General features: G+C 43.6%; 1 protein-coding gene across 4 annotated transcripts in view; it reads right to left on the bottom strand.

Moving 5' to 3' along the window:
• Positions 1 to 12: 12 nt before the first annotated feature.
• The window catches only part of adcyap1r1b (adenylate cyclase activating polypeptide 1b (pituitary) receptor type I), an 82,895-nt gene continuing 55,888 nt past the window's right edge, over positions 13 to 27,019 (bottom strand). For 2 of the 4 annotated variants that reach the window (XM_035756325.2, XM_035756324.2), the window contains exons 4-14: positions 25,784 to 25,897; positions 25,059 to 25,168; positions 24,777 to 24,874; positions 21,637 to 21,769; positions 20,575 to 20,728; positions 20,407 to 20,467; positions 20,060 to 20,129; positions 19,746 to 19,837; positions 9,137 to 9,266; positions 8,827 to 8,868; positions 13 to 8,696 (exon numbers count right to left, since the gene is read on the bottom strand). In XM_035756325.2, the coding sequence (XP_035612218.1) occupies positions 8,118 to 8,696; positions 8,827 to 8,868; positions 9,137 to 9,266; positions 19,746 to 19,837; positions 20,060 to 20,129; positions 20,407 to 20,467; positions 20,575 to 20,728; positions 21,637 to 21,769; positions 24,777 to 24,874; positions 25,059 to 25,168; positions 25,784 to 25,897 (1,583 nt within the window). In that variant the 3' untranslated portion in view covers positions 13 to 8,117. The remainder of the gene's footprint in view (positions 8,697 to 8,826; positions 8,869 to 9,136; positions 9,267 to 19,745; positions 19,838 to 20,059; positions 20,130 to 20,406; positions 20,468 to 20,574; positions 20,729 to 21,636; positions 21,770 to 24,776; positions 24,875 to 25,058; positions 25,169 to 25,783; positions 25,898 to 27,019) is intronic. The other 2 variants (XM_035756327.2, XM_035756326.2) reach the window with 1 other exon arrangement.

A 27,019-nucleotide genomic window follows, 5' to 3' on the forward strand; every position in this document is an offset into this window, starting at 1 on the left:
TACACAACATCAATGAGTCAACAAGTCCAAAACATTTATTGCGACTTAAAGTCAATAATACAATAATAATGTACAAAACCTCTTTATTACAGGGGTAGGTAACCCTGGTCCTGGAGGGCCCCAGGCACTTCATGTTTTTGATTTAACCAACCTGGAAGACCAGGTATGTTGAATTTAGGCAATTACTGAACTGATCAATTAGCTCAGTTGGTCCAGCGTGGTGCCTAGATGGATCAAAATCCTGCTGTACCTGCGGCACACCAAGACCAGGGTTTCCTACCCCAGTTTTAATATATACATCAAAACAAGAAGACATTTATACAGCGCAGCGGTGAAACAGAAGATGAAATGAAAACATGAGTTTAAAAACAGCCTGAAGCCGGCAGCGGTCAGGTCACCAGAATTATGGCAAATTACATTTCAATTCAAACTGAAATTCTTAATTACATTTGTTTTTCATTAAAAAGCATTGAGAAAATGTTTTGTTTACTTCCGGCATTGACTGAATTGAAATGTAATTGAGCCCAACCCTTCAGACCACAGATACAACAGTTACATTACATTCAGCCATCACTGTACAGTGCCTTTGTCCTGGGCTACGTTAGGTAGGCAAATGTGGAACGTTGCAGATAGAAATGTCATGAATAGAGCTGACGTGAGTCCTTACATTACTTAACATTTCAGAGTGACATGTTTGTTCTACATGATGTTCCACAACATGGTGCCCTGTTGGACACAGCCCTGTTGTCTCTTTTCCATCCAAAACAGAGCCAGCTTTCTAAATGTCATCTTGTGATGGTTGGAAACTATAAAAGGTATTGGCTATTTATTTAGAAATGTAGTATGTCAATTACACTCATGTCAAAGGACTGTAAAACGTATGAACATTCAAATGAAATTGAATGAACAGGGTGGTTCTGACTAGGCCCGATCATAAATGTTTTAAAATGCCCCTTCTTAATGACAATTGACCAGCAACTCTGTTGTCAAACAGAAAAATATTATTCACAGTTTAGTGGATGGCTTTCTAACCCTATGCCCCTTTCTGGTTAAATAGTTTAAAATAATTATTCACTATTGAACACCATTGCATTTTTCTTCATTTGAGCTGCTTTTTCCTTGAAATTACTGACTACATGATCAGAATGCAGTAAAACCAATTTCACACTTGGAATTCCCTCAGGATTCTGTGAACTGTTAAAAACATGTCTATAAAAGGTTCCATCATCTCCCAGTAAGATTTCATCTGCAGAATAATCAACACAGCTTGGTGAAAGGGATCAAACCATCAAGAGATGCATGCATCAGTCTACAAGAGATTATAGGCAGCAATACAATATGCTTCATATTTGAACAATCACTATCACCAAAATAATACTAAAATGATAACAACCACGGAGCAAAATCCTAATGACTGCTAATATTCACTTTGCACCACGGACGACTCCATCTACGAGATACTGTCTTACACAATTACACGGCAGAATTCAGTTGACCATTTATAAGCCACAATGGTAGACTACACATATTTGTAAACCACAGTCTCCATCCCAAATGCTACCCAATTCCCTATTTAGTGCATCACTTTTTCCCTATGGGCCCTGGTCAAAAGTAGTACACTATACAAGAATTAGAGAAAAGGGTGCAATTTGGGACACATCTAAACTACTGTACATGTATGTAGATAACTACTTAATTGTTCATTATAACAACAGATTTAATAAACAATATACTGTATTCTCAGAATGATTACATCTCTAATTGACATCACATTGACCGGCAATATAAGGCTGTGTATTGTTTAATATTTCATAACATAAATATTCTTGAAAATGTATATTCATACTCTTAAAATTGGCTCATGACATGCTGATACTGTCATTATGGTTTTAATAAGGAACTCCTGCTAAACATTCAACTTGGTGTGGGAACCAAAAGCAGATCATCTCTTTCTGATTGTCCAACCTGTTTCACAGTGAAACAGGGACACTTTTTGGCCATCTGTATTCGCACACGCATGGACCCATATTAAAGGCCAGTGTAAAGCATCTCAAGAGTAGGACTGCTAAAGACAGGTCCAGACTGAAGAAAAACACAGCACATTACTGCTTTCTGTCTACCCTCCTTGTCATTCTTCTTCATCTGAACCAGCCTCTATATGCTTCTTTAATGAACAATGGGAAACTATTCCTAACAGGAAGTTTTGTGTTTCTGATCAGATAGTACTGCTAAAGAGCTCTGCTTTTTCAGGTGGGCTGGGGAGTTGTGGAGTCATCAACTGTTCATCAAACGTTTGACACGCTGTTTACAGATATGCATTGTTGCATTATCTATCGTTTATAGTATACATCGACAGGTAAATAAAATAATATGACTTTTCCGTTTCAGTTTGAGAATAAAGGCAATTATTCGTACTGTACATGACCAAACCAAATTGAGAATATATATATATATATACATTTTTTTGTCTTTCTCTCCCGTTTAAAAGCACCGCATTTGCCTGCAGTCACAAACGGTGCACAGTAACTTAATTAAATCAACCAGTGTCCCATTATTTTGATATACAAAAAATATTATGAGTGTAAAGGACTGAATGCTGCAAAATAGAACAGAGTCAATCAATCATACCTATTGTTGTGTATATGATATAGATAGACCATAGTAGATATTTACTCAAAATAAAAGTGGCTTATTTCAAAAGGTCATCGGTCGTAGGTTATAGGTCGTAGGTTAAAGTTCATAGGTTATGCCCATCTTAAACCAGAAATGAGCTCTAGGTACTTCAAAGGCCTCCAGGTTAATAAAATACTGATTCAGTGTAACATCATAAAAGCACTTTTGTTGACCACATGTTTTTACATACTTTGCAGTTTCGTTTAAAAAATAATGTCTAAAAAAAATCTCTCAGATTAACAGAAATACTTGCCATTTTGTGCATAAAGGCACTTTGGAGACTAAAGTATACTAGGAGAGATTAACATGAGATTAGGATTAACATGGGATTAGAATATAGAATAATAATAGTTAAATCAGTCCAAAGGATCAAATCTGTAGTGACATCAGTTGCGAAGCTTTTACTCAGCCTTTGCAAATGTATACGGCCGTGAAACTCAGTGTGGAGTCTAGTGTTCATCTTTGGAATGAGAGAAATACCCCAAAATAATACTTTAAAAAAAACACAATTCAGGAAGGTGTTTATCAAAACTCAATGTGGTAAAATACTTTCTGTCGGTCTAAGTTATCTATTTAGTTAAATATACAAATTGAAGCTAGCTGAGAGACTGCTGAAGAAACTAAGTAAAATCTAGATTGGACTGCATTGCCTTTTCAGCGTCAGGTACAGTAATAATCTCACAAAACAATTGTAAACAGATTCAAAAGAAGAAAGAAAACTACAATTCATGCAGACATTGTAACACAGTTATACATTGAACTCACAATACCCATTCATGAGTAAGTTGTCATTGACATTTTCTGTACTACCGGCTGTTTAAAACTAGTGGCACTATCAATCCTCTCCCGAAATGAACCAAGGCATCTTGTCATCATAAGCAATGCTAAGATTTAAAGAGGTTTGGTGTGTAATGGTCGTAGTTGGCAAACCTTAGCATTGTTCATCCTTCTAAAATAGATGACCATCTTACCTTAACGCAGGTTTTATTTTTGGCATTTCATTCCTCATAATTGAACTGTAGAAAATATACCTTTCACATAAATACTGGTTTTACCCATGTCATCTGTCTTCCTCAGAAGAATCCCACTGGGCACAGACGTCAATTCAACGTCTATTCCACTTTGGTTCAACATAATTTCATTGAAATTACATGGAAACAACATTGATTCAGTGTGTGCCCAGTGGGAAGAATTCCTCTATCTCTAGTAACAGTGGTACATATAGCAAGGAGGAAGTGACATCATCATCTTCCTGTCACTCCACCAATCACAGCTTACACAGGTAAAGGTGACCTGTGCCATTGGCTGACACATAGCTGTTGACGTCATATACGGTCATACAAAGCTTTATGATGCTCTACTTCTGGTGGTGGTTGATTATTATCTTCATATTTTAAGAGACATTGTTTCTACTGTTCGTCCATTAATTATTTATTTTGCCTTGATCCTGGCTTGAGTCTCCAGGCCTGAATAGTATCCCATGATGCAGTGTGTTAGCCTCCATTTTGTGTCCTTTCACTGTTCATTATTTTACAGTAACCTCACTTGATCATTTCCCCTCTACCATAGACTTAGATAGACAACACTAGTGCCCAAAAGTATTTTTTAGCATGGGCAGTGCCATTGAGGACTTTCACCATTTTTAAGTAGTCAACTGGGTGGAACATCCTATGGGTTAAGAAAGGATCCCATAATTCTATCCAGGTCATTCTTGTGAGCAAACAATCCAGAACTGCAGGTGGCAGTAAATAGGCAACATTTATACCTGTTCAAATAATAGTCCAGACCACAGTATGCACCTTTTTAGTTTGTTTGCCAACTCATAGAAGTAGTATATTAATAAAGTGACTTCAAACTGGACATGGTCTCAATGGTGTTGCCTTTTCTCTCACAGATGCCATAGTGGGACAGATACAAAGATGCAATGTCTATCTAAATCTATGCCCTCTACAAACAGGCACACACTTGCAACCTGATTGGTCAGATGATAAATATTTACATTAGGTCAGTCTGTCTCGATTGGCCGGTTTGTTGCTTCTCCTGTACAGGAAGTGTAAAGCTTAATTCAGAGTCAAACAGTCCGGCCACAGACTTAGTGACGTGATAGTCCGGCATCTCGTTGTGACATACTGTAGCTACATGGCTCTGAGACCACAATTCGCAGGGGATGCACAGCCCGAACGCGCACCTTTCCAAAATTCCCAACCAACATCCTCTGCTGAGAATTCAAAAAGTATGAAAGCCAACGGTCCAATATTCTAGAACACTGCTGTGCGTACACATGCACATTTTGGACTCTGATAGAGGCTTTATGGTTTTGTTACTGCTCCGTAATTGAGTTGCCATAACAACAACAATACCCAGAACAACAAAACACAGTCTTAACTTGAGTCTGCAACAAGCTGAAAGACAGACTGAGGAAAGAGAGGAGGAGGAGTCGTTAAATACTGGGCATTCTTCGGACATGATGGTATGATTCCATTACATGGATGTTCCAGCAGCACTGAAGTGGTCCAGCTCTTCTGCTCTACGTGATAAACCTAACGGGGGGAGGCTTTTTGACATAACACCATGATGATATGTACAGACCATTAACCATGCTTTTCCTTCATAGCCTTCTGCCTTCCTTGTAAAGATCCTTGTCTGATGGTTTCTGAATGGTGATTGACATTCACTGCTAGGCCACTACCACTGACGGTGGTTTGCTCCATGATGGAGACACTGTAGTTGTAACAGTTTAAAGGTGGATTCACCTACAACTGCTCGTGAACAGGTGCTGCTGGTGAGGTGTTAGGTGTTCTGTTCCTGTCTGGTAGAGTTGGGTTTTAATGTTGGGGTAGGTTAAGTCAGGGTTGGTTGGGTTAGTTTACATAGTGATAGGCTGGTTTGGATAGAAATAGGAGTCAGGTTAGTTTAGGTATGGATGAGTTGGATTGCTAAGGACTAGGTGTTGGGTTAGGTTGGATAGTGGTGAGTTGGGGTTTGGTTAGGAATAGGACTAGGACTAGGTGTTGGGTTAGGTTGGATAGTGGTGAGTTGGGGTTTGGTTAGGAATAGGACTAGGACTAGGTGTTGGGTTAGGTTGGATAGTGGTGGGTTGGGGTTTGGTTAGGAATAGGACTAGGACTAGGTGTTGGGTTAGGTTGGATAGTGGTGGGTTGGGGTTTGGTTAGGAATAGGACTAGGATTAGGTGTTGGGTTAGGTTGGATAGTGGTGGGTTGGGGTTTGGTTAGGAATAGGCCTAGGACTAGGTGTTGGGTTAGGTTGGATAGTGGTGGGTTGGGGTTTGGTTAGGAATAGGACTAGGACTAGGTGTTGGGTTAGGTTGGATAGTGGTGAGTTGGGGTTTGGTTAGGAATAGGACTAGGACTAGGTGTTGGGTTAGGTTGGATAGTGGTGAGTTGGGGTTTGGTTAGGAATAGGACTAGGACTAGGTGTTGGGTTAGGTTGGATAGTGGTGTGTTGGGGTTTGATTAGGAATAGGACTAGGACTAGGTGTTGGGTTAGGTTGGATAGTGGTGGGTAGGTTGGTTTGAATAGGGCTAGGGGTTGGGTTAGTTTGGATTGTATTGGGTAAGGTTAGTTTGTATAGGGCTAGTGGTTGGGTTAGTTTGGATAGGGTTAGGGTTTGGGTTAGTTTGTATTGGGCTAGGGGTTGGGTTAGTTTGGATTGGGCTAGGGGTTGGGTTAGTTTGGATAGGGCTAGGGGTTGGGTTAGTTTGGATTGGGCTAGGGGTTGGGTTAGTTTGGATTGGGCTAGGGGTTGGGTTAGTTTGGATTGTATTGGGTAGGTTAGTTTGAATAGGGCTAGGGCTTGGGTTAGTTTGGATTGTATTGGGTAGGTTAGTTTGAATAGGGCTAGGGCTTGGGTTAGTTTGGATTGTATTGGGTATGTTAGTTTAGATAGGGCTAGGGGTTGGGTTAGTTTGGATTGTATTGGGTAGGTTAGTTTTAAATATGGCTTTGGGTAGGTTACTTTGGATAGGGCTAGGGGTTGGGTTGGTTTGGATAGGGCTAGGGCTAGGGGTTGGGTTAGTTTGGATAGTGCTTGGGTTGGGTTAGTTTGAATTGTATTGGATTAGTTTGGTTAGGGCTTCTGTTAGTTTGGATTTGTATTGGGTTGGTTGATATAGATAGGGCTAGTGGTTGGGTTAGTTTGGATAGGGCTAGGGGTTGGGTTAGATTGGATTGTATTGGGTTGGTTAGTTTGGTTGGGGTTAGGGGTTGGGTTAGTTTAGATAGGGCTAGGGGTTGAGTTAGTTTGGATAGGGCTAGGGGTTGGGTGAGTTTGGTTAGGGCTAGGGGTTGGGTTATTTTGGAATGTATTGGGTAGGTTAGTTTGAATAGGGTTTGGGGTTGGGTTCGTTTGGATTGTATTGGTTAGGTTAGTTTGGATAGGGCTAGGGGTTGGGTTAGTTTGGATAGTGCTTGGGTTGGGTTAGTTTGAATTGTATTGGATTAGTTTGGTTAGGGCTTCTGTTAGTTTGGATTTGTATTGGGTTGGTTGATATAGATAGGGCTAGTGGTTGGGTTAGTTTGGATAGGGCTAGGGGTTGGGTTAGATTGGATTGTATTGGGTTGGTTAGTTTGGTTGGGGTTAGGGGTTGGGTTAGTTTAGATAGGGCTAGGGGTTGAGTTAGTTTGGATAGGGCTAGGGGTTGGGTGAGTTTGGTTAGGGCTAGGGGTTGGGTTATTTTGGATTGTATTGGGTAGGTTAGTTTGGATAGGGCTAGGGGTTTGTTAAGTTTGGATTGTATTGGGTTGGTTAGTTTGAATAGGACTAGGGGTTGGGTTAGATTGGATTGTATTGGGTTGGTTAGTTTGGTTGGGGTTAGGGGTTGGGTTAGTTTAGATAGGGCTAGGGGTTGAGTTAGTTTGGATAGGGCTAGGGGTTGGGTGAGTTTGGTTAGGGCTAGGGGTTGGGTTATTTTGGATTGTATTGGGTAGGTTAGTTTGAATAGGGTTTGGGGTTGGGTTCGTTTGGATTGTATTGGTTAGGTTAGTTTGGATAGGGCTAGGGGTTGGGTTAGTTTGTATTGTATTGGTAGGTTAGTTTGGTTAGGGGTTGGGTTAGTTTGGATAGGGCTAGGGGTTGGGTTAGTTTGGATTGTATTGGGTAGGTTAGTTTGAATAGGGCTTGGGGTTGGGTTAGTTTGGATTGTATTGGGTAGGTTAGTTTGAATAGGGCTAGGGGTCGGGTTAGTTTGGATAGGGCTAGGGGTTGGGTTAGTTTGGATAGGGCTAGGGGTTGGGTTAGTTTGGATAGGGCTAGGGGTTGGGTTAGTTTGGATTGTATTGGGTAGGTTAGTTTGAATAGGGCTTGGGGTTGGGTTAGTTTGGATTGTATTAGGTTGGTTAGTTTGGATAGGGTTAGGGATTGGGCTTGTTTAGGTGTGATTGATTCAGCATGGCTTTATTAGGGTTGAGTTGTTGATCCAGTTCGTTATATGAAGGGCTCAGTTGGGCTTTTGGGTGCAGTGCAGTTAGGAGGGTCCGGGATGCGTTCTCCAGAGTCCAGGATCAGGGTTGTGTCAGGGTACGGGTTGGTTGTCTCTGGGTATGGGTTGGTGGTGTCTGGATATGGGTTGGGGAAAGGGTATGGGTTGGTGAGGCTGGTCACTGGTAGTGGTCCATGGTTGGGTGTGGGTATAGGGGTGAGGTTGGGTGTAGGGGTGAGGTTGGTCATAGTATCAGGACCAGTGTGGAAGTGGCTGATGGGTCTTGGTGTAGGGGTGATAGAAGTAGTAGTAGTAGTAGTAGTAGTAGTGGTGGTCTCTCCCTGGCTCTGGTCCTGGGCTTCACCGTTGAAGTTCAGGTGGCTTAGGTGGCTGGCGACTCGGCCTGTAGGCTGGACATGCGGATCTGAGAGCTGCTCTTGCTGAGGATGGAGAGCTGCGTTCCCCCGTTCACCCCACTGCTGGCCAACGAAGGGTGCCGGTGCTTCAGGTCCACAGCAAAGTACCTGTTCACCGTCCAGCTGCGCCATTTCCTCTTGATCTCCGACTGCACCTTCAGGGAGATACTTCACAAGGTCATTATTAATGGACCTCGCTGGAAAGACTCAGCATGCCTCTCTCTCTCGATCTCGATATAGAGATGCTGTATTTATCAGTACCTAAAGCAACAAGTGGTTGGTTTAAAAGAGAGCTTACCTCTCCATTCAGAAAGCAGTAGAGAACAGCCACAACGAAGCCCTACATGGACACAAAGAACACAAGCAGAGAAAACTGTCTTTCAGGTATGCACAGGAATGTACATTGTCACACATCAGAAAGCACATACACACACGCAGACACACACACGCAGACACACACACGCAGACACACACACGCAGACACACACACACACACACACACACACACACACACACACACACACACACACACACACACACACACACACACACACACACACACACACACACACACACACACACACACACACACACACACACACACACACCTGGAAGGAGCCTAGGCCTAGCTCAAACACCAGCCTCTCCCTCTTGCTGACGTCTTCGGGTGAAAAGGCGAACACAGTGTAGTGGATCCCAAACAGAGGGATCAAGAGCAGGGTGGAACGCGCCAGACGCCTGCCAATCAAACAACACAACGCATATTACAGTGGACCAACATACTCATGACATCATCAACAGTGGGTCACTAGATTCAGACATCATCAAAGTGGACCAATATACTCATGGCATCATCAACAGTGGACCAACATATTCATGACTAGGAATTAACATGGGTTACCGGGATCCCGGGACTGTCCCAGGAACACTCTTCACATTTTCCCCCAAAATTAAATGACAAGACCCGTGAAATTACAACATTTTCCCCCAATGTGGCACTAATGCAGGCCCTACAGTTGACCCCCAACAACAGCTGCTCCCCAGGTGCCTATGACGTGGACATCAATTAAGGCAGAGGGGTTGGGTTCAGCGGGGTTGGGTTAAATGAGGAACACACATTTCTGTTGACTAGGTATCCTTTCCCTTTCCCTTTCATGTGAAGCATCAGATTAGCAAAACATTTAATAGCACACTATCCGAACAGGTTATATCATGGAAGCCTTGAGCCTAGATTATGTACTTCACACAAAGTCGTCATAAATTCAAAGCGCACGTATGACTGACACCGCCGGGCTGCACACGCAACCTGAATCTAGTCAATAAATCCTACAGGAAACCCCTACAGTAGACCTACAGGCTAGGCGAGCCGTCATTGTGCATCTTCAGAGAGTCACACATTTGATAGGCCTATGCACAATTCACTACATAGACATCTCTGTCACAGACATGACGTTTGTTAACAATTCAGAGGCATTAGGGAAAATTCTATATATCTATATAGCCTAGGCTATTTTCCTATCCAGTCCCAATCCCACAGAAACCCAAAATCCTGTCTCGCATGACAGTTCCTCATTTTATTCTGTAATCCATAGGTTGCACAATAAAAGCATGTCTCTTGCCAATGCATGTCGAAATAGCGATATAACATGGTGAACATATCGGAATTGTCTGATATCATCTAAAAATGCCAACATCGGTATAGGACCGATGTGTAGTTTAACACCGATGTGAAAAACTGATGTCAAAGCTGACTGCACACCTAAATAAGTAGGGACATGACGTAATGACGCCACATAAAATTATGCGCTACACGTGCAACACAGCAATCCGAACCCACAATGTCTGCTGTGTGGATCAAGCAGTCAACAAGTTGAGCAGTCATTTGAAAGAGCAAGAAAATTTTAGTTGAGACAAGTCAAAGGCGAAATCCATTAACGCCAAGTTAATGGAATTCATTGCCCTTGACAATCAACCGTTCTCTTTAGTGGGTGATGTTGGTCTCGCGATTGGTCGAGCACCGGTACACACTAATGTTACCAAGTGCGCTATTGTTTAGATGTTGTCCTACTGGAGCTACACAGTAATAGCTTCACTGCTATTAGCTTCACGACATTCTATGGAACGCAATGACATTGTCACACTGACCATTATTTGCGTTGTTTGTTTCTATGTTTTGTTTGGTCAGGGTGTGATATGAATGGGCATTCTATGTTGCATGTCTAGTTAGTCTGTTTCTATGTTTTGGCCTGATATGGTTCTCAATCAGTGGCAGGTGTTTGTCGTTGTCTCTGATTGGGAACCATATTTAGGTAGCCTGTTTTGCATTGTGGTTAGTGGGTTATTGTCTATGTGATGTTGCATGTTAGCACTCAGTTTCTATAGAAGTCACGTTCGTCTGGTTAGTTTGTTTTGTTTGTTTAGTGTACTTCGTGTTTTTTCGTCTATAATTAAAAGTATGTATTCACACCACGCTGCGCTTTGGTCTCCTCAATACGACGATCGTGACAGACATTCTATGGAACTCATGACATTCTATGGTCTTTGCATGTAAAAAAAAAATACACATCAAATAACAGTGTTTGACAATAACACTATTTCACGCGTTAAATAAGCTTTTAATTTGACATGTCAAATAACACAGTTCTATTATTCCTCTTTAAGGAATACCTAGGATAGGATAAGTAATCCTTCTCACCCCCCCCCCCTTTTAAGATTTAGATGCACTATTGTAATGTGACTGTTCCACTGGATGTCATAAGGTGAATGCACCAATTTGTAAGTCGCTCTGGATAAGAGCGTCTGCTAAATGACTTAAATGTAAATGTAAATGTATTATAGAATGTTGTGTGTTCTGAATTTGCACGTGCAAGCCAAGCGCCACCACTACTATCAGTAGCACTGTCAAAGCTGTACAAAAAAAGTCTGGAAACAAGCAAACACCGAAAGATGTGTTTACAATACAGTGTTGGTAATAAAGCATTAATTGTTCAACCGCAACTTCTGGGGTAGCTGACTAGCTTTAGCTTGGTCCCTAGCTAGCACCAATACAACCAGCCTGAAAACAATGACCAGTAGAAACTGCAGTCATTTTCACTATTCTTAGCAATGATTTAGGAATCCTTGTGAGTAAGTATTAGCTAGGTTGCCACTTGTTTTTCTCCTATTGAAATTGAACTTCAGTTCATGAAAATAAATAGCTAGCCAGCTACTTAACCCTGTTGCCCAAAGCTAACATTATAAGCAGCCAGCTAGCTTCATCTGGCTAGTGAGGCTCGACCGGACCGGGTTAGGTGTTGTGAAGCTAGCCACGATAAGGATTAGGCACAATAGTGGAATTTGCGGTTTGCCTTCAAAATAAAATTACCTTTTTGAAAGTGATGCAGAAGGTTACAATTGGTGGAATCATGCCATATTTAGACTAGATAATGTTAAGCAAAGTTGGAATGTGAAGCAATGAAATTAGGTATCAGTCTACTCGGTGACACCCACAGAACACAACTGTGAAGAGTTTACGCAGATATTAGCATTGTAGGTACTGTGACTGTGTTAAATCACCTCCCCAGTCAGCCTATTGAGTGTATTGACATTCATATTGCACTGTACAGCTTTACCTAAGGATTGGGGATCAATGAAATGGTGTAACAGTCTACTCAATACCCAATATAATTTTCCCCAACATCCTCCTCAGAGTTATCAGACTCCAAAACATGTTCAATACACATAGGTTGACAATAAATGTGTCTCAATTCACAGCTGTTTCAGAGTCCCGCAATAAGCGCCACAATGCTAATGTTCTCTGGGTGTCACTGAGTAGACTGATACCCCATGTCATTGATCCACAATCCATAGGTAAAGCTGTACAGTGAAATAAGTATGCCCCCAATGCAATTCTAAAGTATAATACATCCAGTGTGATTTCAACAGATTTTTGTCAAAATAACAAATCATTGTCTTTTCTTGATTTTATATAACAACATTCCAACCTCATTTAGCATGATCTATTCAATTATTGCATAATTCTACTATTTGTATTAATTTGCGTCACTGTCAATTACATATTTTATTTTGAAGGCTAACCGCATAGTCTACTATTGTGGCTAATCCTCATTGTGGCTAGCTTCACGTAGATGATATAAGAGCTGCGCTGTCTCGTACTTGCTGCCCATATGAGAGCTGCGCTGTCTCGTACATGCTGCCCACATGAGAGCTGCGCTGTCTCGTACATGCTGCCCACATGAGAGCTGCGCTGTCTCGTACTTGCTACCCACATGAGAGGTGCGCTGTCTCGTACATGCTGCCCACATGAGAGCTGCGCTGTCTCGTACTTGCTGCCCACATGAGAGCTGCGCTGTCTCGTACATGCTGCCCACATGAGAGCTGCGCTGTCTCGTACTTGCTACCCACATGAGAGGTGCGCTGTCTCGTACATGCTGCCCACATGAGAGCTGCGCTGTCTCGTAGTTGCTGTCCATATGAGAGCTGCGCTGTCTCGTAGTTGCTGCCCATATGAGAGCTGCACTGTCTCGTACATGCTGCCCATATGAGAGCTGCGCTGTCTCGTACATGCTGCCCACATGAGAGCTGCGCTGTCTCGTAGTTGCTGTCCATATGAGAGCTGCGCTGTCTCGTACTTGCTGCCCACGTGAGAGTTGCGCTGTCTCGTACTTGCTGTCCATATGAGAGCTGCGCTGTCTCGTACTTGCTGCCCATATGAGAGCTTCGCTGTCTCGTACTTGCTGCCCATATGAGAGCTTCGCTGTCTCGTACTTGCTGCCCATATGAGAGCTGCGCTGTCTCGTACTTGCTGCCCATATGAGAGCTGCGCTGTCTCGTACTTGCTGCCCATATGAGAGCTGCGCTGTCTCGTACTTGCTGCCCATATGAGAGCTGTGCTGTCTTGTACTTGCTGCCCATATGAGAGCTGTGCTGTCTCGTACTTGCTGCCAATATGAGATCTGCGCTGTCTCGTACTTGCTGCCCATATGAGAGCTTCGCTGTCTCGTACTTGCTGCCCATATGAGAGCTTCGCTGTCTCGTACTTGCTGCCCACATGAGAGCTGCGCTGTCTTGTACTTGCTGCCCATATGAGAGCTGCGCTGTCTCGTACTTGCTGCCCATATGAGAGCTGTCTTGTACTTGCTGCCCATATGAGAGCCGAGCTGTCTTGTACTTGCTGCCCATATGAGAGCTGTGCTGTCTCGTACTTGCTGCCCACATGAGAGCTTCGCTGTCTCGTACTTGCTGCCCATATGAGAGCTGTGCTGTCTCGTACTTGCTGCCCACATGAGAGCCGCACTGTTGCGCCTTCTTCACCATGCTGTCTGTGTGAAGGGACTATTTCAGGTTGTCCTTGATGTGCATGCAGAGGAACTTGAAGCTATTGACCCTCTCCAATGTTGTCCTGTCGATGTGGACGGGGGCGTGCTCTCTCTGCTGCCTCCTCTAGTCCATGATCAGCTCCTTTGTTTTGTTGACATTGAGGAAAAGGTTATTTTCCTGGCACCACTCCACCAGGGCTCACACCTCCTCCTTCTAGGCTGTCTCATCAATGTTGGTAATCCTTCTTCCAAGATGGTGTAGCAGTGCAGACGTGGTTTGTCGTCCTCTCGCTTACTTTTTGTATTTCTCGTCTTTTTTGTATATATTGTATATATTCCAATTTATTTTTCAATCTCTTTTTCCATTTTTAAATCAAATATACCTTCCGGTAACCTGCCACACTCAATGTGACACGGATCCGCTATTTTTTTTAGACCTTTTAGCCAAAACTCATCAGAAGATTGCCAGCTAATTAGCTACTAGCTATTTAGTCATTGTTAGCCACTGCTGGTGGCCTTTACCCTCTGCTCAGGCACCAGCGTTTTTTAGCCTGGATAATACCTGCCAGCCTCAGACTGTTTTTCTCCACTACAACGCCAGATTCCTGCCGTAAACCCTGGACCATTGATCATCACAGCTAGGTAGCTGCCACTGAGTGACCCAGCCCCGAAGCTAGCCCTGAGCCAGGCGCATCTCCCAGCTAGCAAACAAAATGACCACAACTACAACACCCTTTCGCCATCTGGCCCAGTACCTTCGTCGACACGGCACCTCGCCGTACCACCACGACTGGAACCTCAGACGTAATTCCATCAGCTGTGCCTTCAACCGGCCTTTGCCAGACGTTGGAGCAGACGCTTCTACTTACCCCGGCCTGCTAACTTTAAAAGCTGTGTCTCCCGCGTGCTAGCGTAGCAACGACTACCCCGCGGCTTTCCTGTTCCAACTATTGCTGTACACTGAACCCTATGATCACTTGGCTACATAGCTGATGCCTGCTGGACTGTTCATTTATCACAGTACACCACTCTGTTTACCTTTGTTTATCTGTCGGCCCTAGCCCCGAACTCAGGCCCTGTGTGTAGCTAACCGACCCTCTCTGCCCATTCATCGCCATTTTACCTGTTGTTGTTGTCTTAGCTGATTAGCTGTTGTTGTCTTACCCGTTGTTGTCTTAGCTAGCTCTCCAAATCAACACCTGTGAATGCTTTATACCTTGATTTATGTCTCTCAAATGTCAATATGCCTTGTATACTGTTGTTTAGGATAATTATCATTGTTTCAGTTTACTGCGGAGCCCCTAGTCCCACGGTACATGCCTTAGATACCTCATTTGTCCCACCTCCCACACATGCGGAGACCTCACCCAGTATAACCAGCGTGTCCAGAGATGCAACCTCTCTTATCATCACTCAGTGCCTGGGCTTACCTCCAATGTACACGCACCCCACCATACCCCTGTCTGCACATTATGCCCTGAATCTATTCTACCATGCCCAGAAATCTGCTCCTTTTATTCTCAGTCCAAAACGCACTAGACAACCAGTCTTGCTAGCCTACAGCCGTACCCTCGTCCTTCTCCTCCTCTGTTCCTCGGGTGATGTGGAGGATAACCCAGGCCCTGCATGTCCCCAGGCACTCTCGTTTGTTGACTACTGTAATCGAAAAAGCCTTGGTTTCATGCATGTTAATATCAGAAGCCTCCTCCCTAAGTTTGTTTTACTCACTGCTTTAGCACACTCCGCAAACCCTGATGTCCTTGCCATGTCTGCATCCTGGCTTAGGAAGGCCACCAAAAATTCTGAGATTTCCATACCCAACTACAACATTTTCCATCAAGATAGAACTGCCAAAGGGGGAGGAGTTGCAATATACTGCAGAGAAAGCTTGCAAAGTTCTGTCAGACTTTCCAGGTCTATGCCCACACAGTTCAAACTTCTAATTTAAAAAAATTAATCTCTCCAGAAATAAGTCTCTCACTGTTGCCGCCTGTTATAGATCCCCCTCAGCTGCCAGCTATGCCCTGGACACCATATGTGAATTGATTGCCCCACATCTATCTTCAGAGTTCGTTCTGTTAGGTGACCTAAACTGGGATATGCTTAACACCCCAGCAGTCCAACAATCTAAGCTTGATGCCCTCAATCTCACACAAATAATCAAGGAAACCACCAGGTACAACCCTAAATCCGTAAATATGGGCACCCTCATAGATATTATCCTGACCAACTTGCCCTCCAAATACACATTATTATTATTATTATTATTATTATTATTATATTATTATTATTACCTCTGCTGTTTTCAATCAGGATCTCAGCGATCATTGCCTCATTGCCTGCATCTGCTATTGGTCCACGGTCAAACGACCACCCCTCATCACTAAAGATTGGAAAGCTGCCGCAGTCACCCCCCTCTTCAAAAGGGGGTGACACTCTAGACCCAAACTGTTACAGACCTATATCCATCCTGCCCTGCCTTTCTAAAGTCTTTGAAAGCCAAGTTAATAAACAGATCACTGACCATTTCGAATCCCACCATACCTTCTCCGCTGTGCAATCCGGTTTCCGAGCTGGTCACGGGTGCACCTCAGCCACGCTCAAGGTACTAAACGATATCATAACCGCCATCGATAAAAGACAGTACTGTGCAGCCGTCTTCATCGACCTGGCCAAGGCTCTCGACTCTGTCAATCACTGTATTCTTATCGACAGACTCAATAGCCTTGGTTTCTCAAATGACTGCCTCGCCTGGTTCACCAACTACTTCGCAGACAGAGTTCAGTGTGTCAAATCAGAGGGCCTGTTGTCCAGACCTCTGGCAGTCTCTATTGGGGTACCACAGGGTTCAATTCTCGGGCCGACTCTTTTCTCTGTATATATCAACGATGTCGTTCTTGCTGCGGGTGATTCCCTGATACACCTCTACGCAGACGACACCATTCTGTATACATCTGGCCCTTCTTTGGACACTGTGTTAACTAACCTCCAAATGAGCTTCAATGCCATACAACACTCCTTCTGTGGCCTCCAACTGCTCTTAAATGCTAGTAAAACCAAATGCTTGCTTTTCAACCGTTCGCTGCCCACACCCGCCCGCCCGACTGGCATCACTACTCTGGACGATTCTGACCTAGAATACGTGGACAACTACCAATACCTAGGTGTCTGGAAAGACTGTAAACTCTCCTTCCAGACTCATATCAAACATCTCCAATCCAAAATCAAATGTAGAATCGGCTTTCTATTTCGCAACAAAGCCTTCTTCACTCACGCCGCCAAACTTACCCCCGTAAACTGACTATCCTACCAATCCTCGACTTCGATGATGTCATCTACAAAATAGCTTCCAATACTCTACTCAGCAAATTGAATGTAGTCTATCACAGTGCCATCCGTTTTGTTACCAAAGCGCCTTATACCACCCATTACTGCGACCTGTATGCTCTAGTTGGCTGGCCCTCGCTACATATTTGTCGCCAGACCCACTGGCTCCAGGACATCTATAAGTCTATGCTGGATAAAGCTCTGCCTTATCTCAGCTCACTGGTCACGGTAACAACACCCACCCGTAGCACGCGCTCCAGCAGATATATCTCACTGGTCATCCCCAAAGCCAAAACCTACTTTGGCCGCCTTTCCTTACTGCTGCCAGTGACTGGAACGAATTGCAAAAATCGCTGAAGCTGGAGGGTTACATTTCCCTCACTAACTGTAAACATCAGCTATCTGAGCAGCTAACCGATCGTTGCAGCTGTACATAGCCCATCTGTAAATAGCCCACCCAATCTACCTACCTCATCCCCATATTGTTTATATTTACTTTGCTGCTCTTTTGCACACCAGTATCACTACTTACACACCATCATCTGCTCATCTATCACTCCAGTGTTAATCTGCTAAATTGTAATTACTTTGCTACTATGGCCTATTTATTACCATACCTCCTCATGTCATTTGCACACACTGTATATAGACTTCATTTTTTCCCATTGTGTTATTGACTGTACGCTTGTTCATTCTATTTGTAACTCTGTGTTGTTGTTTCTGTCGCACTGCTTTGTTTTATCTTGGCAAGGTTGCAATTGTAAATGAGAACTTGTCCTCAACTAGCTTACCTGGTTAAATAAAGGTGAAAAAAATAAAATTAGGTCTATCTCTGTTGTGTCATCAGGAAACTTGATGATTGAGTTTGAGATGTGTGTGGCCACGCAGTCATGGGTGAACAGAGTACAGGAGGCCCCTCTGTTTAATATTAGCTTGTAGAGGTGTTGTTGCCTACCTTCACCACTTGCGGTCGGCCAGTCAGGAAGTCCAGGACCCAGTTGCATAGGGAGGGGTTCAGACCCGTGGCCCTGAGCTTAGTGATAAGCTTGGATGGCACTATGGTGTAGAAGGCTGAACTATTGTCAATAAAAATCATTCTTACATAGGTATTTATCTTGTCCAGGTGGAATAGGGCAGTGTGCAGTGCAATGGTGATTGTGTCGTCCTTGGATTTGTTGGGGTGGTATGCAAATTGTAGTGTGTCTAGGGTGTCGGGTAAGGTGGAGGTGATATGGTCCTTAACTAGCCTATCAAAGCACTTCATGATGACAGAAGTGAGTGCTACGTGGTGATAGTCATTTAGTTCAGTTACTTTCACTTTCTTGAGTTCAGGAACAATGGTTAGGATAAAAGGCTAGGATATGGAGAGATTGAATATATCCGAAAAAACTCCAGCCAACTGGTGTGCACATGCTCTGAGGACGCATCTTGGGATGTCGTCTGGGCTGGCAGCCTTGTGAGAGTTAACATGCTTAAATGAGTCATGTCAGCCACGGAGAACGAGAGCGCACAGTCCTCATGAGCATCGTGGGTCTGCACGGTGGCTCCATGTTGTTTTCCTTGAAGTGGACGTAAAAGGTGTTCAACTTATCTGGGAGCTGGGCATCAGTGTCTATATACCCCCTGTATAAATCCTCCTTATTGTTATTTTTATTGTGTCATTTACATTTTTTTAACTTTAGTTTATTTAGTAAATATTATATTAACTTTCTTCAACTGCATTGTTGGTTAAGGATTTGTAACTAAGCATTTCACAGTAAGGTCTTCTAAACCTGTTGTATTCGGCGCATGTGACATTTTATTTGATACATGGCAGGCTTTCCCTTTATAATCCATGATTGTCTGGAGTCCACGCCACATACATGTCTGAGTCGTTGAATTGTGACTCCACTTTGTCCCTGTACAGTAGTTTTGCCCCTTTTATTGCCTTATGGAGGTCATAGCTGGTCTGTTTGTTCACATCCATGTTCCCAGTCACCTTGAATACAATGGTTTGCGCTTTCAGTTTTACGTGAATGCTGCCATCTATCCACGGTTTTTGGTTTGTATAAATTCTAATCATCACAGTGGGAACAACATTCTCTATGCTCTTCCTGATAAGTGTATATTGTATGTCAATACTCTTCTCAGAGCCAATTCGGAACATTTCCCAGTGGAGGTTGTGTACTCTGGTCCACCCCTATCATATGTATAAACTGTATTTTCTACCATCTATTGCACCTTGCCTTTGCCGCTTGGCCATCGCTCATCCATATACTTACATGTACATATACTCATTCACCCCTTTAGATTTGTGTGTATTAGGTCATTGTTGGGGAATTTTTAGATTACCTGTTAGATATTACTGCACTGTCGGAACTAGAAGCACAAGCACATCTGCTAACCATGTGTATTTGACCAATGAAATGTGATTTGATTTGATAATATACTCATGACATCATCAATAGAGGACCAACATACAGAACCAACTGGTATATAGAGTAGCCAAAAACATATGACATGATGAACAATTGAAAGAGCCACTACTGTAGTAGATACAATTTCACACACAAGCATACTTCTTGTGACTTACAGGTAAATACTGGATTCGTTCCCACCGATGTCTGGTGACTGCAGTTTCTGGACAAGGATGATTATGATGCCGATGAAGAGGACAAAGTTGATCTGTAGAAAAAGAAGATGTGTATTTACAGGACAAATGCCTATATTCACTCATCTGTCTTAGGTATTGAACAGCTATTACATTTACATTTACATTTAAGTCATTTAGCAGACGCTCTTATCCAGAGCTTAATTTGACTGAATTAGTTATTTTTAAATATTGAAATGTATCAACAATTATAGTCATCAATAAGTGATTGAATTGATAATTGATTAGTGCCTCACCATGATAGAGGCCAGCACAGGTCCCTTAATCACCCACCAGATACCAGCATTATCATTCATATCCCAACACCTGGAGACAGAGAGGGAGGGAGAGAGAGGGGGAGGGAGGGAAGAGGGAGGGAAAGAGTGAAGGCGAGAGGGAATGAGGGAGGTAAGTAAGGAGGGAGGAGGGAGGGATGGATGGATGGATGGAGAAAGGGAGAGCAATAGGGAAGAAGGGAGGGAGATAGAGAGGGAGGGAGGGGAAAGGTTCAAATACAGAAATATTAAAGAATCATGTACATTTACTATTGTCATCATTACCTTCATAATATAGTCAATTGAGTGTGATGGTAGTGGTAACTCACCCTATGTCATCAAAGTGCAGCCTGAGTACTGCCCATATCACCACACATATAGTGGGGGTCCCTGAATACACAAAAAACACGCACATAAACACATACACACACACTTTCACTTTCACTTGATGAATTCAGTTTGATTAGGTAAACAGTACATGATGATTGTTGTCTCACCCCAGCCAATGATGGTATACCAGTAGAAGTATCTTCTCTCAGGGAAGAATGTCTCTACTAACAGAGTGAAGAGGTACAGGCCCTCAATGAACAGCCAGAAGTAGTTAGATAGGACACAGTAGTGAAAGAACACCATCACCACCTTACACTCCACCTACAGAGAGAGAGAGAGAGAGAGAGAGAGAGAGAGAGACAGACAGACAGACAGACAGACAGACAGACAGACAGACAGACAGACAGACAGACAGACAGACAGACAGACAGACAGACAGAGAGAGAGACAGACAGAGGGAGAGCGAAAGAGAGACAGACAGACAGACAGACAGACAGACAGACAGACAGACAGACAGACAGAGACAGACAGACAGACAGACAGACAGACAGACAGACAGACAGACAGACAGACAGACAGACAGACAGACAGACAGACAGACAGACAGACAGACAGACAGACAGACAGACAGACAGACAGACAGACAGACAGACAGACAGACAGACAGACAGACAGAGGGAGAGAGAGACAGACAGAGAGTGAGAGACAGACAGAGGGAGAGAGAAAGAGAGACAGACAGACAGAGAGAGAGAGAGAAAGACAGTTGGTTCAGGATGTGTGTGAGTGTGTGTACAGTATGTCTTTGTCTGTGTGTGACTAACGGTAGTAATGTTACTTTTGATACCGGCGCTCCGAGGCAGGTGTTGAAATCACTAAGCAGTTTAGTTTGAAGCAGTGTGCCGATGCTTGTATCCCTTCACCAGGCGCATGTGAGCAATGGCGGCCAAAGCTTTGTTTTGTCGAACAACCACCTGATTGGTTTGGTATTGGTTTCGGTAGAAGGCAAAAAGGCTACCCTGCGCACGTGCTACGGCATATGCGACCTCATCTATAATAATTTGGCTGCTCTAAATTATTTTGACCAGTAGGTGCCACAAGTGTACGATATGTTGATCAAAGCCTCGAGTAATGAACCTATTTTCGAAACAATAGGCTAGAAATGCTCAATGCTTCCGAAAGCTTAGTTCCCCATCACTAACTAACAGTTTGTGTGTGGTATGCCTACTCACAGTGTGTAAGAAGCAGTGGTTGCTGTCCTCCTCTGCGTACAGAACCCCGTCCTTGATGAAGACAGAGATGGCTCTCAGAATGAATGACACAAACAGGTTCATGTGGATGAAGTTCCTGGTGCAATGCAGCTTCCTGTGAACACAGCCAATCACAGCTCAGACAACAACAACCACAGCCAATCACAGCTCAGACAACAACATCCACAAAACCTTGGTCAACCAATCTCCAAACAAGCAATCCCACCTACTGTATAGTCTGTTACACTAAAGCACCATGTCTTGACTTTTATATTATCTTGTCTTATATTATCTGATATGTTCTATATTCTGTTATTAATGTACATAATAATAATAATAATCTTACAAGCCATCTAGTCCTGCTGTATGTAAAATAATTAGATGAAAGCTCCCAAACATCTCTGTGTTCCTCTTGTTCTAGCTAGAAACACAGGTACCTATATGACATTTACGTGAAGAGAAGATGGAGAAAAAGAGGATGGAGGTCGGGCTGCCTTCTGAAAATTTGTAGTCGAGCGAGTAAAACCCCACTGCCAAACTTTCTATTGGCAAACATAAAGTCATTGGAAAAAAAATCGATGACCTACGAGCAAGATTAAACTACCAATGGGAAATTAAAAACGGTAATATCTTATGTTTCACCGAGTCGTGGCTGAACGACGACATGAATAACATACAGCTGGCGGGTTTTACACTGTACCGGCAGGATAGAACAGTAGCCTCTGGTAAGACAAGGGGTGGCGGTCTATGTATACTTGTAAACAACAGCTGGTTCACGATTTCTAAGGAAGTCTCGAGGTTTTGCTCACCTGAGGTAGAGTATCTCATGATAAGCTGTAGACCACACTATCTACCTAGAGAGTTTTCATCTGTCTACATACCACCACAGACCGATGCTGGCACTAAGACCACACTCAATGAGCTGTATACCGCCATAAGCAAACAGGAAAAGGCTCGTCCAGGTGGTGCTTCTAGTGGCCGAGGACTTTAATGCGGGGAAATTAAATCAGTTTTACCAAAAAACTCTAGACCACCTTTACTCCACACACAGATACGTACAAAGCTCTCCCTCGCCCTCCATTTGGCAAATCTGACCATAATTCTGTCCTCCTGATTCCTGCTTACAAGCTAAATTTAAAGCAGGAAGCACCAGTGACTCAGCAAATGCTAAGCTACGGGACTGTTTTGCTAGCACAGACTCCAATATGTTCCGGGATTATTCTGATGGCATTTAGGAGTGCACCACAACAGTCACTGGCTTCATCAAAAAGTGCATCAATGATGTCATCCCCACAGACTACAAAGTGAAACGCATCCGAGAGCTGCCCAGTGACAAGAGCCTACCAGATGAGCTAAATTACTTCTATGCTCGCTTCGAGGCAAGTAACACTGAAACATGCATGAGAGCATCAGCTGTTCCGGATGACTGTGTGATCATGCTCTCCACAGCCGATGTGAGTAAGACCTTTAAACAGGTCAACATTCACAGACGGATTACCAGGACGACATTTTCAACCTCAGTCTAATACCAACATGTTTCAAGCAGACCAAACATACTCCCTGTGATCAAGAACACTAAGGTAACCTGTCTAAATGACTACTGACCCCTAGCACTCCTGTCTGTGGCCAAGAAGTGTTTGAAAGACTGGTCATAGCTTACATCAACACCATTATCCCAGAAACCCTATACCCACTCCAATTTGCATACCGCCCTAACAGATCCACAGATTATGCAATCTCTATTGCCCTCTACACTGCCCTTTCCAACCTGGACAAAAGGAAACACCTATGTGAGAATGCTATTCATTGATTACAGCTCAGCGTTTAACATCATAGTGCCCTCGAAGCTCATCACTAAGCTAAGGACCCTGGGACTAAACACCTCCCTCTGCAACTGGATTCTGGACTTCCTGACGGGCCGCCCCCAAGTGGTAAGGGTAGGTAACAACACATCTACCACGCTGATCCTCAACATGGGGGCCCCATGTTGAGCCCTTCTGTACTCCCTGTTCACTCATGACTGCACGGCCAGGCACGAATGCAACACTATCATTAAGTTTGCTGATGACACAACAGTGGTATCCCTGATCACCGACAACGATGAGACAGCCTATAGGGAGGAGGTCACAGACCTGGCCATATGGTGCCAGGACAACAACCTTTTCTTCATAGTTATCAAGACAAAGGAGATGATTGTGGACTACAATAAAAGGAGGACCGAGCACACCCCCATTCTCATCGACGGGGCTGTAGTGGAGCAGGTTGAGAGCTTAAAGTTCCTTGGTGTCCACATCAACAACAAACTAACATGGTCCAAGCATAGCAAGACAGTTGTGAAGAGTGCACGACAAAACCTATTCCCCCTCAGGAGACTGAAAAGATTTGACATGAGTCCTCAGATCCTCAAAAGGTTCGACAGCTGCACCATCGAGAGCATCCTGACTGGTTGCATCACTGTCTGGTATGGCAACTGCTCGGCCTCTGACCGCAAGGCACTACAGAAGATAGTGTGTATGGCCCAGTGCATCACTGTGGCCAAGCTTCCTGTCATCCAGGACCTCTACACCAGACGGTGTCAGAGGAAGGCCTTAAATTGTAAAAGACTCCAGCCACCCTAGTCATTGTTCTCTCTGCTACCGCACGGCAAGCAGTACCGGAGTGCCAAGTCTAAGTCCAAGAGGCTTCTAAACAGCTTCTACCCCCAAGCCATAAGACTCCTGAACATTGAATCAAATGGCTACCCAGACTATTTGCATTGCCCCCCTTTTACACTGTTGCTATTCTGTTATTATCTGAGCATAGTCACTTTAATAACTCTACCTACATGTACATATTAACTCAATTACCTCGACTAACCAGTGCCCCCGCACATTGACTCTGTACCGGTACCCCCTATATAAAGCCTCACGGTTGATATTTTACTGCTGCTCTTTAATTATTTGTTACTTTTATTTCTTATTCTTATTGTTTTAAAGGTATTTTTTACTTTAGTTCATTTTTAAATGGCATTGTTGGGTAGGGCTTGTAATTAAGCATTTCACCGTAAGGTCTACAACTGTTTGTTGTTGTCAGATTTGATCTGAGTGGGATTTTGGATTTTGACCTCTGGTGACATTTCTCACCTGAACCTGCAAAGGATGACCATGGCTGTACAGAGAGAAACCAGAGAGGTGCTGTACCCCACCGTGTACAGAGCCTTCACCGACACGTAGTACATGTCCTGCAGTAAACAACAACAGTAAATCAACAACACATATTTATCAGGGATATTAGCACAGACTGATGCATAATACCCATATGTTTGGCATGACCATAAGGAGTTGGCAAGAGAGCAGAAACAGACTGGCTCCAGGCTAAGGATTATGGGCAATGAGAGTGAGGGTAAGACAGTGTGGAGTGCTCACCGGATGCTCGTGGGTTCCGTTGGGTTCGTCGAACATGCAGGCATCCACATAATGAGGGAAGGTCTCAGACCAGCCGCCCTCCGTACAGTTACGACTCACCTTCCCTAGCTCTACACACATAATAAACTATGTCAATGGTTAACACATACAGTAGATTCAACATTCCAAAACATATTCTATTCTTATTTACAATAAAAGTGACTCCAAAATTACACAATATATTATTTACCATTCATTTCTATTGGGCACAAAGTCATGTGAAACACAACCAAAACAAACAGCAAAGGCATCCATGTAGTCATTTCATGCTGTGAATAAGGGACCAAATACTTCACTTTTGACTACTTTAATACAAATGTAAGTGAATTAGTCCCAATACTTTTGTTCCCCTAAAATGGGGGGACTATGTACATAAAGTGTTGTAATTTCTAAACGGTTTACCCAATATGCATGAAAATACCCTACATTTAAGGCTGGCAGGCTGCACTTTAACCTCATAGTCATTCTATCATTTTGAATCCAAAGTACTGGAGTACAGAGACAAAAAGAATAATAATTGTCACTGTCCCAATACTTTTGGAGCTCACTGTATTTACCAGATGATAAGACAAGAGGTGCAAATCAATGTTAGTTACAATAGATGTACAATGTGGATGTTAACATTAAACAAATAGACAGAGTCATGCCCAAAGTATTGAGATTATTGACAGCTGTCAGTCACTGACCATCATCCTCCTCGCTCATGAACTGGATGAAGAGCTCTGGACAGCTGACCACAACCACCTCTCCCACCCGGGCAGGCTGCCAACACGTCAGGTTATCCCACAACCATGGGCACCCTGGGGGCACAACACAACACAGAGATGGTGAGTACCATGATTCAATAAAAAGAGCACAACACTCACAACATTCTTAGACCTTCTTCTGTGGTTGATGGAAAAACACCTTTGAAAGACAAAGATCTCATGTTATAGATTAGAAACAGGTATTGAACCGAAACCTGAGTTAGCTCTGTGGTCAGTGTAAATACTGTGGAAGTACCGATGTTACAATGGGGTATCCATGGGATAGCACAACCTCAATGCTAAGGATCCCTTTTACGGCAAGGCCACATCTGACCAGCAGATGGCACTAGAGCCCAAGAAAGATGCAACTGCTCAGTTTGTATAATGCAAACAATGGTAAATGGGTGTTTTCTGGTACTGCTCTAGTGTCCCTCTGTCTGCATCGAAAATTGCACTCTATTCCTTTAGTAATGAACGACTGACCAGAGCCTCTATCTCTAGGATGGTGTGTAGAGTGACGAGGTTTGTCAGGCTTGTCTGGAGGGCTGTGAGGAATACAAAAACACTCAGTATGTCATAGATGGTAGTGTGTGTGTGTTTGTGTGTGCGTGTGTACGTGTGTGCATGTGTGTATAGGGGTGAGTAGCTGTGTGGCAGTCTAATAACACTGACGGTGACTTTGCCAGACTCCCAGTCATTGATATTCACAACCATAGAGACCTCCCTCTTTCTATCACCCTCCCTCCCTCCATCCATCTCCCATGCTCCCTCTATCCCTCCCCTCCCTTCCTCACTCTATCCCTCTCTTTCTTTCCACCTCTGTCTCCCTCTCCCTCTATCCCTCTCTTTTTTCCACCTCTCTCTCTCTCTCTCTCTCTCTCTCTCTCTCTCTCTCTCTCTCTCTCTCTCTCTCTCTCTCTCTCTCTCTCTCACCCAGTTAAACATTCACATGGTCACAGTCATGCTCAGGTCACATAAGAAGAGAGACAACATTGAGTTCTTCTTTCTCTTTCCCTCTCTTCCTTTATGTAGAGAAAAGGGGTCAGTGTGTTTGGCCTTGTTTTAATTCCAGCCACATCGAGCCACAGTGAAAATAGCATCAGAGAGATGCAACCGTGGTCTGAGAAACTGCATCTCTACTGAGACAGAGAGAGAGAGAGAAAGAGAGAAAGAGAC

Source organism: Oncorhynchus keta, chromosome 1 (assembly GCF_023373465.1).
Source record: "Oncorhynchus keta strain PuntledgeMale-10-30-2019 chromosome 1, Oket_V2, whole genome shotgun sequence".
In the NCBI taxonomy this organism is placed as follows: Eukaryota; Metazoa; Chordata; class Actinopteri; order Salmoniformes; family Salmonidae; genus Oncorhynchus; species Oncorhynchus keta.